This window comes from Pinus tabuliformis, chromosome J, assembly GCF_031772625.1.
Source record: "Pinus tabuliformis cultivar Carrire ecotype Pingquan chromosome J, CPIR1, whole genome shotgun sequence".
Classification (NCBI taxonomy): domain Eukaryota; kingdom Viridiplantae; phylum Streptophyta; class Pinopsida; order Pinales; family Pinaceae; genus Pinus; species Pinus tabuliformis.
Window position 1 is genome coordinate 485,524,681 of NC_142295.1, and position 14,365 is coordinate 485,539,045.

At 39.9% G+C, this 14,365-nt stretch overlaps 1 protein-coding gene across 5 annotated transcripts in view; it reads right to left on the reverse strand.

The window, feature by feature from the left end:
- LOC149227908 (primase homolog protein-like) overlaps positions 1 to 14,365 on the reverse strand; it is a 295,380-nt gene that overhangs the window by 129,050 nt on the left and 151,965 nt on the right. For all 5 annotated transcript variants that reach the window (XM_089377972.1, XM_089377973.1, XM_089377969.1 and 2 more), the window contains one exon: positions 14,245 to 14,361. In XM_089377972.1, the coding sequence (XP_089234098.1) occupies positions 14,245 to 14,361 (117 nt within the window). The remainder of the gene's footprint in view (positions 1 to 14,244; positions 14,362 to 14,365) is intronic.

Here is a 14,365-nt window from a genome sequence, read left to right on the forward strand (position 1 = left end):
AAACATCTGTTGGATGAGGATACTCAAGATCCTCCATTGGAATCTTCATTGGAAGGTTCACCAATCAAAAGGAAGAAAGAGTTTCATCAAGAATTCCATCTTATGGGAATTCATGGGATGATGGTATGATGACAAAGAGATAAAGTGGATCAAGGGATTGAAGTTCTTTCAATCAAGGAAGCTGCTAAAGGAAGTCTGGATGACATAAAGGAAAATTGAGGTATGTATGCTTGTATTCGATATTGTAGAGTCATGTCATATGGTTGTAGGTAACATGGATAAATGTTCTATCTTGAGAGCATGATCAAAAGAAAGGATCTCCTCCCTTGAAAGGATGCAGGAAGGCATGGGTCACACATTGTCTAGATGAAATCAACATAATATGTCCTCATATGAAATATGAGGTGGTTGAAAAAATTAGAGGAACTATGACTGGAAGTTCCTAGAAGGAAATGTGTGAAGAAACAAAGGAAGAGATCATGAAATATGCAACTATGGAAAAGGCAATCAACATCCGAGGACTGAGAGATTTGACTAGGATATCTCCATGAAAGATATGATGACTTTGAAGAATTTTGAAAGAGAAAGAGACCCTTGACAAAGTATATCTTTTGGAGATGTGTCAATGTGTATACAGGATGTTGATGCGAACTAGAAGATGTCATGATGAAAGACCATCACGAAGGTAACTTTGATTTAATGTTCATTCCTTTTTTTTAATGATATTTGGATGGGCTTATGTAGGGATGCCAAGGGAAGAGCTATGGATATCTTCCACCACTGTTGTCCATGTAGTAGGATGAAAGATCCTTAAGGAAACATGGCATGAAGACGACAACATGGCATAAAGGAAGGTTAGATATGAACTGATGGATCACTTTCCGATGAAAGGAATAATGACATGACTGACTCATGGATGAAAGTGATGGATGGTCTTTGCCCTACGAAGAAGTTCCAAAACATGAAGACTCATGAATAAAGAAAAGAAATTCATGACATCGTGAGGACGAGTTTTTCAAGCAGTTGGTTGTCCCATCATCTCCACCTAAAGAGCTATTGTAGGTCCCTAATTAAGAGGGACCCTAGAAACAAGTTTCTAACTTGGTAGAAACTTGGAAGCAAATTCCTAAGCCAAGAGGGAGCTTAGGTACATTCCTTCCGTAGGAATGAGTACATTCCTTCATTGGAATAGGTATATCCTCCTTCATTAAGAGGGAGTGATAGACACATCATTCTTGTCTTCACTTGGGAAGACATAATAGAGGATTGGGTAAACATCTGGCATTTGATGCTCTTTGAGGATGAGTTAGGGCATGCAAGATACGAGTAGTCGTAGAGGACCAATATTCTTTGAGGACTAGAAATCCAAGATAAGAATAGTCCTAGTGGAACATACTCTAAGAGAACCCGGGTGGGGTATGCTCTGAGAGAGACAATGATGAGGGTGTCTACACATCATTGCCTCACCAGCATTGTGCTCTAATCTTATGGAGAGATAGAGTTTGTAATGTTCCTTTTTCTGGTGTTCCTCGCGACATGGTTAGGATGGACTTTCAGGGCTGGGGCAAATAGGTCATAGGTACAAGTTCACTTCATCAACGGGCCCAAGGGTTTCTAAAGGTGTTACATGGGGTTTTGAGGAGCTTTTATGAGGTCTGATGGCTTTTGCTTGGTATATTCCATCATCCGCACATTTTTCTTTTCGTTCCATTGCATTCCGACAACTTTCAAAAAACTAAGTTATTAATGGGCCTAACTCTATTAATTACGCTTAAGGTGAAATTTTGGGAGGAATTCTTGGCAGAACACCTTAGCGTAATAGCTCGTTGGAACCGGAACGAGAAGATAGATAGAAGTGATTTTCAGAGGCTTGAGGAGGCATGGCAGCCAATTTACCATTTTCCCACATTAAAAAGAATATTTTAATTAAGGGAAATGTGCTCAATGATTAAAATAATAATAAAATAGGAGCTTCTAGAGGGGTCCATCAGATCTATAAAAAGAGGAGGAGGAGGCCATTAGAGGACATCTTGGATTTGATATTTCTTCTTGTATGAGAGGTTGAGGACCCGATTGTCTACTTCAGCAGTAGCCCCAGGATAGAAACCCTCGAGTGATTCAATGAGATTGGGTGAGTACCCATCTCCCCTTGGTGAATTCATCCAGAATTCATAGGAGAGCTCAACAATTGTATTTCAGATCAGTTTTGGTGGAGGGCCCATGCTATATTGGAGCAAATCCTTGAGGCCAGTTCTATCTCAGGTATATCAGTGATTTCTTATTTCAGCATGTAAAGCTCAATTCATATATTATAATAAAAATTGAGATTCTTTCTGCTCATTGTATGATTGAATTGCATGCATTCTCTTATTTTATTTTACATGGCAATATTTTGTAAATTGAATGGAAATTTTATGGAGAAATTGTGGTTGAATTAGTTTTCTGCAAAATCTGCAAAATATTTTGAAAGGGATATTACAGAGTTGTTAGTCAAGGCCTTGCTATGTGACAATGCTGGTTGATATGATGCTATAAAGATGGGTTACCAATCTAACTCTTCTTATGAGAATTCTTCAGATTGAGAATGTCCAAGTACCTTGTATGGATTATGAATACCTTCGTCGTTAAGAGGGAGTGTTGAAAAGTGTAACTAGGTCCGGTCTTCATAATGACATGTGTAATTATGATTTTATGTAATTGATGTAAAGAAGAAAATAAAATTATTTTTTTAATGCTTGTCTAATGGGTTTCATGAGCAAGGAATTTATTTTTAGTTATGGCTCCCATTGTGAGCCTTTAGGATTAGTCATCATGTCATAAAAGTCTATAGAGTCCATGTCAAAGATGAAAGACTATTTGGGTATGTTGCAAATTGTAAAAGAGAATTATTTGTGTCATAAGCCTTCCAATACCTTGTCACAAGAATCCCTTGAAGTCGGCCTTAAGATGTTTTTAGGAGGACATGTAGGCCTAGGCAACAGTACAAGTCGGCTTAATTTGGATGCATTGAACACTATATATAGGCAGCTCGGCCTTCATTTGGAGAGAAGAAATTCAATCAAGCAATCTGCAATAGGAAGAGGTGCAAAGATCATAAGAAGCAGTGTTATAGGGGCAAGAAGAGCGAGGAGGTTCAACACTATTTTTGGTAAGTTCTCACATGTGTGGCAAAAAGTTAGGGTTTCTGTGGTAGGGATATAACAGTCTCTAGTTTGGGTTTCCCTCTCAATTTGGAGAGGTTTTGACCCTAGTTGATCACCTATATTTTGTGTCTCTTATCTCTTTATTGTTTATGCTTTGGTAATTGTTTGATGAAAAATAACACTATAGTAATCTAATTAAAGAGAAGATCATAATCTAATGAAGTTAAAAGCATTCACAAGCAGTTATCATTAGAAGAGAAATCACCTAATTGCAATGCCCTAGATTTCTCAACATTGCTCTAATGCATCTATCTTCCTCCAATTGGTGATCATAGGTGTAGACATAGGTCTACAGTCCAACATCCTGAATTTCTCCAAGATCTCCATAGTATATCTCCCTTGACCAGGAAGATCTACTCATCTCTTTGCCATACCTCCAAAACTAAAAATAATGCATTAGCCCCAAATTCTTCATCTCGAACTCTGCTACCAAGTCCCTCTTGTAGTCCTATATGAGCCCTGGTGACCTAGTCAAAAATATATCATCCAAATATAACACGAGAATGAAAGGCTCACCTCCTGCCATCAAATAGTAGAGGTTAGAGTCTGCATCACTCTTCACGAAGCACATCTGCTACAAGTAATTGTCAATCCAACCATACCATACTCTGGGAGCTTGTTTGAGTCTGTATAGTGCCCTCTTAAATTTGCATACATGAGTATCCCTCCCGTGCATCTCAAAACCCCCTGATTGTTTGATGTACACCTCTTCTTCTATTACTCCATTCAGAAAAGAAGTCTTGACATCCATATAATGAATCTGCCATCCCATCTATGTTGTTAGAGAGATCACGACCTTGAAAGAAGTATATCTAGCCACAAGAGCGAATATCTCCTCATAGTCTATTCCCTCCTTCTGAGAGAACCCCTTGGCCACGAACCTAGCTTTGTAATTCTCCACACTGCCATCTATGGTGTGTTTGATCTTGTAGATCCAACGAGAACCAACCATTACCCTGTCCAACGGTCTAGGTACAACCTCCCACACATCATTTAGCACGATGGAGTTGTACTCCTTCGCCATCGCATCTTGCCACACCTCTCCTCAACCTCCTCTTCCCGGTAGCTGGAGAAGTATTCTCTAACCCGCGTCATGTGACATGATGCCCCACTGTCAATGTCCCAGACCAACGTGGAGGTAGAGCTAAATAAGTAAGCTATCAGAGCAAACTCATCCTCAAGTCTCGAAGAGAACTAGTCAATATCCATTGGAGTTGTTGTGTGTTGCTTCTTCCTTTTATCACCCTTCTTTCTATTCAGACATTCACTGACATAGTGTCCTTGCTGACTGGATCCAAAGCACTTGATTTTACTCAATTCATTCTTCTTCTTCACTCCCTTGGAGTTAGACCCTTTGCTAAAGCCTTTCTTGGCTTTGCCTTTTCCTGCTAGGGCTGCATTCTCGTCATCCTCGGGTTTTGGGGTCTTACTGTTGTTGCTACCACTGACAAGACTCAGTCTAAGCGCCTCCTGAGTGAAATCACTCCACAAATGATCCCAACTCAGTGGTGTATCTAATCCATTGATCACCTGAACGAATACATCCCACTGCTTTGAGAACCCATTCAAGGTCGTTATCATGAGCTCGTCATCAATTAATTGATCTTCAACAATTGCTAACTCTTCCTTGACAAGTCGAACTCTAGTGAATTAACTAACAACACTTTTGCCCTTATTCATTCAAGTGTTTCTCAACTTCTCTTTGATAATCAACTTCTTGTTTACTGTACCATCCTAGAACAGCTTTAGAATGGCATCCCACAACTTCTTCGTTGTATCCAAATCTGTGATATGTGGAAAAATATGATCTTTGACTCTGTCTAGGATTATCCTCCTTGCCCTTGTATCCTCCTTTTGTATGCTAGAAGTTGTGTTGCATCTGTTGGCACAACTATAATACTAGTTTCATATTCCTTGAGACCATTTTTTACAGCGACAATGAAATCCTGGCTTTCCAGACACCAAAGTTAAAAGCTCCATCCAATTTGTCCTCATCTCTCAAACTAGTTGAAGCCATTTATGAAAACCCTCGGAAAATAACCAAACCCCAAATATATCTGAAGAGATTGACTTGGGTTTTATAAACCCTCGATTTCTCTTCATGTTCCCTACACTAAGTCTCTTCTACCCTTAGATTTGCGCTTCACTGAGTTCCTATAATACCATGTAAAAATCCTATTGCAGTTATTGGTAATTATTTCTCTATCTTTAAAGATTATTTTCCTTCTGTAAATTAGCTTATGACAAATACTAAATAAAAATACAACTGCAATTTCACCAAAACTAATCATGGGAACTGAGAAAATAACACACACAAAAATTGGACACCGATATCTTTGGACAAAATAGTCCCTGGAAAAACCCCAGTGTGGGTAAACCAGTTTCACAGATGAGGGTTTGTATTATTTCTTCAACAAATGAAGGATTACATAAACTGCTTGCCTTTTACTAGCAAAGCTTTGACAATTTTATTGATCTTCACTGCTGACCAAATCAAACTACAAAATTAAGAATCTCCTTCTGCAAATCAACTCGGCCTATCCTAGGCAATTTGCACTACCGCCAATAACTCGCACTAGAAACCTGGAAATTCGAACTATCCTTCCCAGAAACTCAAATTGCCACCTAGAAATCAATCTTCTGAGTAATTTTGCCTCTAGCAACTCAACTAACCCACTCGCACTACCTCCAGAATATCACTCTGACAACTGGCAACAACAACGAGTCTCCTACAACTTGCACTAGATAAATTGGCTACTCACAGCGCCTAACTCGGCCTTCCTCTTGTAGAATAATTTAGCCTCCTCCAAGGTCTCGAAAAACCGGAATCACTATGAAGAATTTCTCCTGAAATTCTCTCCTCAATTTCTCATGTTGAAACCTCGTTGTTGGTATCTTCCATGTTGTTACTATGCCCTTGCTATCACTACAAATTTGTTGTTCAAATAATCTCCAAAGGCCCCATCGATCTCCTCTTATAATCTATCGTTGATTAATCAACGACCATGATCTAATTCCAATCAATGGCTAAGATCATCTTAACTTCTTCAAATCACTTTTCTAGAAGTCACTAGAGAAAAATCAATTTGTCTCAATTAATCCTAATTAATTAACCCATTTCCCTAAGTTAGACTTGGGAAAATAGTTAAATTTGGTTAATAAATATAATTAAGACATTTTCACTTGGAAACTTTTTTCTAGGTATTAGAGATAATTAATCAACTTGTATTACTAGCCTCATAAACACCATTTGAGACTAAAACACTTGTCTAAACTACAATAACTAACATAATGAATTCAAGGATTTCTTCAAGATGGGAATTAAGATGGAGTTGACAATATCTTACGATCCATAGTAGAATGGATTGTGAAGAGAAAGAATAGGTCAATCATAGCAACTATTAAGGCCATGATCCATGATCAAGATTTGCCCATATTCCTTTGGGCAAAGGCATCCAATACAGTGGTCTATATCCAAAACAGGAGTGCTCACAGGATCTTGGAGGACAAGACACGAAAAGGAAGCATTCACTAGACTAAAACTAGAGGTGAGCCACTTACATATTGTTTGTCCTCTAGCATATATACATGTAATGAAAGAGAAGAGGACCAGGATGGAGCCCTCCAACACAAAGGGCATGTTTGTGGGATACAACAAGACTTCAAAGGCTTATAGGATTTTCATTCCAACATATCAAAGCACTATGGTGAACCGAGATGTGAAGCTCGGGGAAGACCTTGCATCCAAGAAGTCACATGAGACCCCACCAATGATAAGCATGAGGAGTAGGAAGCTCCAAAGGTTGAGTCTAAATCAACAAGTTCTAGTTTAAAAAATCAACCTTAAGATGAGGAGGAGAGATCAGCTCCAAATTCTATCAGGAGACCTCAATGGTTTAGGTAGACATTAAGAGATGTTCATTAGCATGAAAAGAGCACTTACATGTACAAAAGAGTATATCCAATCATCAAGTTATGCCAATAATGAAGCTCCAAGACAAGAGAGAGATATCCAAACATCAAGATTCATCCATAACATCGAAACTCATCCTCCAAAAGGGATAGCAAAAATCTCAAAAGAGCAAATAACCCAATCCAAGTGACGATGATCAAAATGAATCATCTCACTTGTATTTATACACTCTCTAATGAATTTGACTTAGCTAAATTTGCCTAATTAAGCCCCTAAAATAATATAATGTGCATAATAACAATGCTTTTGGGGACAATCCCACCAGATAGCTCAATAACATAATAAGAAGCCTCTCAAGAGGGTCAAATGATGAACAAAGTGATTCGTTGGGCCTTTGAGGAGGCCTAATGAAGTCCAAGGGTTGCCATGATGTAGAAATGGGACTCCAAACATGGTGGACAAGGGGTTGGCCCCTTGCTTTCCAAGCGAGAATCTGTGGTGCTCCCAAGTGGGTGTGGGTGCACAAGGATGCTCATGGGTCTCCAAGTGGATCGAAAATCCCTGTAGACCATCTGTAAGGGCTAGGATGATGACATAAGCCCTCCCTCTGCAGCGAGAGACATCCTTTGTACCCTAGAACATTTGCCAAGTGTGTTATGCATGCATGGAGTCAGTTGGGCATGGTGGACCAGGTACATCATCCTCATCCAAAAGATGGAACAAGAGCAATCAAGGAGCGGTGTTGGTGATCCATGAAGTACTCTCTACTATGGTGGAGGCCCATGGCTCTCAATGCTCACCCTACAAGTGCCAATGTAACCCTCTAGAGAGCTAGGACCCCATATAGGGAGACCAAGCCCCAAATGGAGACCCACCTGCAATCTCGCATAAGATCCAATGTGGCCCCTTGCCCTCCAATACAACAAATCATTAGAGTAATCAAATAAAAGAGCTTACAAGTCATGGGATCAATGGGGCACTTCATGGTGGCATGCCCTTCCACAGTGGGTTGTGGCATGTACAAGTGTCTCCAAGCTCAATAGGGGGTTAACCAAGAACCCTATTAGGTGGTTTCAACCTTTAAAGGGGAGACAGGGCCATGGTACATCCTTCAAGTGGTAGGTGGCAAATGATATAATAATGGAACGAAATGGGATCAGCAGAATCATCCAGACCACATGTCATGATGCAAGGGTAGCTCTAATGAGGGAAGTCCACACCTGGGTATATGAGTGTAGGAGGGAGCAAATCATGGTACGTGAGTTACCCCAGCCTTTGTATTTCCACCCTCTTCATATGCCTTTTTCTTTTGATTGATTTTTCTTCATAGCTACTTGGGGCTCCAGGGGATGAGAATGTGATGTTTAATATATAGCAGTGGATACCCCCTTAAGGTGGGTCAATTCATTGCCCACCAAGGGTTGGGACAATCATGCGTTCTTTGAAAATGGAGGGGGCTCTGCTAGGGCCCCTAGGACCAAGGTGATGGCCATAGATAAGGGGTAGAGCTCATGTTTGGCTTTTTCCCACATGCTAAATTTATATGTCTCAACCATCTTTTGCATTTTGTGGTACATTTCCTGTTGAGAGTGAATACCCCCTTAATGTGGGGCAGTTCATTGCCCACCAGGGGTTGGGACAATCATGGGTTTCTTAAACTTGGAGGGGGCTCATCTAGGACCCATAAGAACCAGGGTGATGGCCATAGATAAGGGGTAGAGCTCATGTTTAGATTTTTCCCACATGCTAAATTTATATGTCTCGACCATCTTTTGCATTTTGTGGTACATTTCCTGTTAAGAGTGGCCAAATTATGTTTTTTCTTTCCTTTTTAGCTGCATCAATCTTCGAAGCATCATTCCAGGCCCGACCCAAGTTGTGGGCAAGGGGAAGGGGAGGCTAACCCTATGTGGACCCAATGGACACGTGTGGACCCAGATGGGGAAAATGATGAATGGGACTAAAATAAGAGGAAGGGGGTGATGTATATGGTGTCGGGAAGCGGGACAACGCAACCAAAATCGGGATTTCCCATGTAGTGTGTAATATCCCCTATCAGAGGTACTCCTCAAACACAAGCAATATAGTAGCTGGGGTGCTCAAAGATATAAAACAAAATAATAGCAGTGCAACATACAATAATGTATACATGGAATATAAGCAAGTACTCGAGAAATGCAGAGAGAAATGCTAAGCCATTTTATCATACTGAGTAATGGAAGAGTACAAGAGGTGATCAGACAGGTAGCACCTCGACTTGCACAAGGCAAGTGAAGAAATACACTCATAATGGTAGGGAAAAGGCCTCTCTCTGAACTGCGTCCAAACTGCCGGAGAACTACTGTGCTACTGCTGCTGCTGGAATCAAATGAGGATTTGGGGCTGTTCCCCTCAAAAAATGCTGAAACTCTAGAATCAACCTCTGCTCAATAAACCCAGAAAAGCCCAGAAATCTTTTCTAAAATAGCTGACCCCCGAAAATCACCCCCTTGGGGATCTACGCAATCCCTCAAGGCTCTGCGCTGCACCTGAAGAGAATCTTCCAAAACTCTACCCGGAACTCTGCCAAAATCCTCGAATATGCAAGGGCTGATCCCTAGCTCAATCTCCCGCTCAAATCCTCCACCAAACCCCAGTCCTAAGCTCCTACCCAAAGAAAGTGCGTCCTTCCCTCTCAAGACTGCGCAGTCATCAAATGCTCAGCTCCTCAACTCCAATAACCTCCTCCTGCAAAATACTGATGAAACTACCTTACCCGAGCAGGCACTCGAAGTCCCCCAGGGCTAAGAGTGAGATCTCCGAACGGAGACACTCGATGCACTAAACAATGTTGCAAACAGGCTAAACAGCCAGCGTGCTCTAAGTCGAAATGACTAGCTCAAATGCAACATAATCAAATGATCCAAAATGAGGAGGCCCCTCTCTCCTTTATAGCGTTGGCCTCTCTCAAAACCCTAAGGCCACCTCCTCCAACGTAGCCTCTCTCTTGCCACGTGTTCCTTCTCATCTGCGCAGTCCCTCCAAGTGTCTACGTGGGCCCCTTCTCTACGTGGTCCTTGGGCCCCCCTTGGCTCCCCTTTTAAGTTACAACATTGTGCTACTAGGGCGTGACTTTATTCATAAAGTGAGCTATGCCCCCCCTTTCCTCACTTTTTTTATTTATTAATAACTATAGAAGGAAAAATAGAGCAAAATCGAATATTCCAATTAGCCATGGCTAATTAGGAATATTACATAGTGCCAACCCTATAGCTAGTGGCCAGTAAAGGAGATCCCACGGGACTAGGATACAAGGCTAAACACCAAATCAGGTGGAGGAGACAAGAGCATAGACTTGGCCCACTCTTTCCCCCGATTTCCCCCACCAACCCATGCCATAAAGCACCCATGAAAAGTAAACAAAATTACTAAACCAAACCAATGAAAGGTCATACCTTTGGGGTCGGGAGGCCCGCCTTCAAACATACATTCACAACAGATGGGCGAGGGCCACATGGCTAACTCAGGCGGCAGATAAGATGGCACATCGAGCTATCTGGTGGCTGCAAAGGGATTGTTGGCTACCGGCCAAGGACCATCTAGGAGAAAAAATTTCTCCTATATATACTACACACAGGTGGTGGGTAACATGTCCTAATTCTGGAAGAAATCATAGACACCAAGGAGAGGAGACTGAGCAGGACTATCAAGGAATATTTAGTCAAATGGAAGGACCTACCTATTGAAGACGCCACTTGGGAGTGCAAACAGGTGTTGCACCATCCCAGTTTGCAGTTGCTTACAGATAAGCAAAATCGGGAAGGGAGGGTTGTGATGTCCCTTTCCAATCCATAAAAACGGGGAGCTAGACCTAATAACCTATCATGATCCCCATAGGTTATAGTCAAGAAAAAGGGGGGCCAATCATCTAATTTTTATATATCAACTTAATAATAAAATAAAAGGTGGTAAGTCACTTTAGAAAATAAAGTGACCCATGTTATTGAAAACCGCCCATGGTATTTGGAGGAGGAAAAAAGTTATAAAAGAAAGAGTAGACTTGAGGAAAAAGGAGTGCGAGATTTGATTTTTGCATTTACTTGGAGCTCAAGTCGCTTATTGAATGAGGAGGAACCCCTGTGCAATGCCCAGCTTCAGTGTTGAAACTTTACTATCTAACTGGTGGCGACTAGCTTTGGTGGTGGAATATCCACCCTAGCTAATCTAGGAAATTCTCATTTTCTTAAGAAGGTCGGATTTCATATTCGGAGAGGTCGAATTATTATCTCCAAGAGGAGGTTGAATTGTGTTTTCAGGGAGGCATAATTATTTACTTCAAAAGGAGGCCAAATTGCTAACTCAAGGAGGTTGAATTTCACCTTCAAGAGAAGGTCGAGTTGATATCTTTAGGTGCGGCCGAATTATCTACTTCTAAAGGAGGTTGAATTGCTCACTCATGGGGGCCAAATTTCACCTTCAAGAGAAGGTAAAGTTGATATCTTCAGGTGCAACCGAATTATCAATTCTAGGGGGTCAAATTGCTATATTTTCAGAGAGGGCCAAGTTGCTATTTTTTGAGGAAGCCGAAGAAGGCCAAACTGATAAACTCAGACTGTCGAATTGCTATTTCTCAGGGGAGGCCAAATTGCTGCTTTTGGGAGAGCCAAATTTGAATTACAAGAAGGGTTGAATTTCTCATTCTCAGGAGGGTCAAAATTATCATTTTCAGGGAGGCCAAATTGCTACTTCCAGGTGGGTCAAATTAATATTTCCAAGAGGGCCAAATTGATAAATGCTGAAGGATCGAGTTGCCAAGGAGCCAGTGGAATTTTCGAGGAAATATCCAACCAAGTATTTCTGAATTTTATATCCATCAGGTTTTCCTCAAATCAAATTGATGTTCCTCTCTAATTTATAAATAAAATAGTTGGGTTTTGCAGCAGAATTATTTACAAGCTTTGTGATTGATAGATTTTTAATTGGTTGAATTTCTTGAAAATAACCATGATGTCTTTTCCTAAAGAAATTCCAAAGAAAAAATTCTGGGAATCTGCATAAAATAATTAAGGGTTATTAAAGAGGCAGTGTTTATAATCATCATATCACATCATTGTATCTTTCTCGTTGTACTTAGATTTTTTGAGGAAGTCACTAGGGTTTCCTCATGAATCCTAGGTTAGGTTATGAAGTCTAGAACAGATGTTTCATGCAGAGTGGTTATGAAGTCTAGAACAGATGTTTTCATGCAGAGTTTGCTCTTGTGACTAGGGGTTTCTCTTGTGGAGGAGACATCAATAATGGACACTCCTATTCCTTTCTCTTGGCTCTTCACTTGTACTCTATCTCTCTCTTCTTGGAGTTGCTAGGGTTTCTTGGTCTTCTTCGCATATCTTGAAGCACCTTAGAATTCTACAGTTAAAGTTTATCCTTTGGAGGTTTGAGATTAGGACTTAGTGATAAAACCCTAGGGAGTCTTTGGTTGAGAAGAGGACTAGAAGAGGACATCTTGCCTTCGAGGGCTTGTTCGAGTGATTCTAGCATGTTGTGGCTCCTTGGTTGAGCTAGAGTTTTCATGTATTCCCTAACTAAGCTTTCAGAGAGCTAATGGACTTGTACTAGCCTTAAAAGAAAGCTATGGTATGTACATGCATTTCATCTTGAGCATATTAATGAAGTTTTCAGCTCTCCATATGTTGTGCATTTTTCAGATTTGATTTTGAGCCATATATATTCTTCATTCATCACTATTTATAGTTATCTATGTCTTGATGATTCAACATAATCAAAAGAGAAATTTGCTATGTGATTTGAAATTATCACTAAGTTACTGGAAATGCCTGAAGAATTTGCCAGAAATGCGGATCCCCATTTTTGAAACAGAAACAGATACGATCCTTGTCTGAAAAGTTGTAAAAACATTTTTGTGTCGTTTCAAAAATTCGGAAACTTCAGATTTGGAATTGGATTTGTTTTTGAGGGTTTTTAATTTTTTTGGAAACGGATCCACGAAAATCGTCATCAGAATCCACCCTTAAAACGTGAAAATTTGTTCAAAAATATATACAAACAGAAGGGTTTGATGAATGTATTCGTAAAGAGATTTATTTGAGTGATTAATTTTTAGTTTGGTTAAGGTTTTGTTAATTGTCATTGATTTTGCTCTTGATTTCATAAATCCCTCCAATTTAACAAATCTTCTCTAGCCAATCTTTTGCCTGCATATAGTCAAGAGACCAAGCTGACGTTGAGAAGATTGAAATGTTCAAATAGGTCTTGACAAAATATCCCAATGATCCCATGGGCCTTTTAATTGCCATGCATGACACGTTCATTGAAGGAGTTGGACCTGAAAGCACAAAGGTTGTAGCAATTCTGATTACATTACTAATGATGATGATAATATATTGAATGTTATAATAATCACTAATGATGATGACAATGTTTATGTTGAATTGATGATGATGATCTGTTTATGTTGAATTCATGATGATAATTATGTATTTTTAGATATAGAATCTAGATTCTAAAAGATGAATGGTAATATGAAATTCTGTATAGTGAAACTTTGTCGTATCCGTTTCAAACCCCATATCCGTATCCGTTTCAGTGCAACTTAGCATTATCATTGAAAAATACAAGGGCTGTTTTGCTACTTTTATACTCGCTGGTTTGCTGCTGTTTTAACCACTGTAAAAGTGAATTTTCAGATTTGGTTTATATGGGATAAGTTCCATAGAAGGCTGGAACTTATTAAGGATTCTTGGTATCCTTTCTCCTTGGATTGACTAGAAGATTGGGAAGTTAGAAAATGAAATTTTGTACACTTTCTGATGCTGTTCTATACTCTATTTCATAACAGCCCTAAGGTTGAAAATTCACAAGGTTAAAATTCGGGAAACATCTAGTCATGAAAGTGCAACTTCTGGTTGGCATAAAAGTCAAAGAGTGCAGAAATTTCTACAAAATTAAAATGAGCAATAAATCTAAATTTGTTGACTGCAATTGCACAAGTGTGGTTTCCAGGTAATGTCCCACATTCTACTACCTATTAATTATAACTTTTGCTGGATCATCAATAAAAGCTGCAGTTCATAAACTTCATCTCAGATCTTGAAATTAATTTTACAAGGAAAAGAGAATGAAATGAACCTGCTCCGGAGTGGGTAACTCTTTTGTTGAAACCTTACGAGGAGCTCCCTCAGGTACACTTATGCAATTTCTGTAGCCGGCTTCTTCCATGGAAAGTTTGTCAATTTCTCCTTCAACCTGC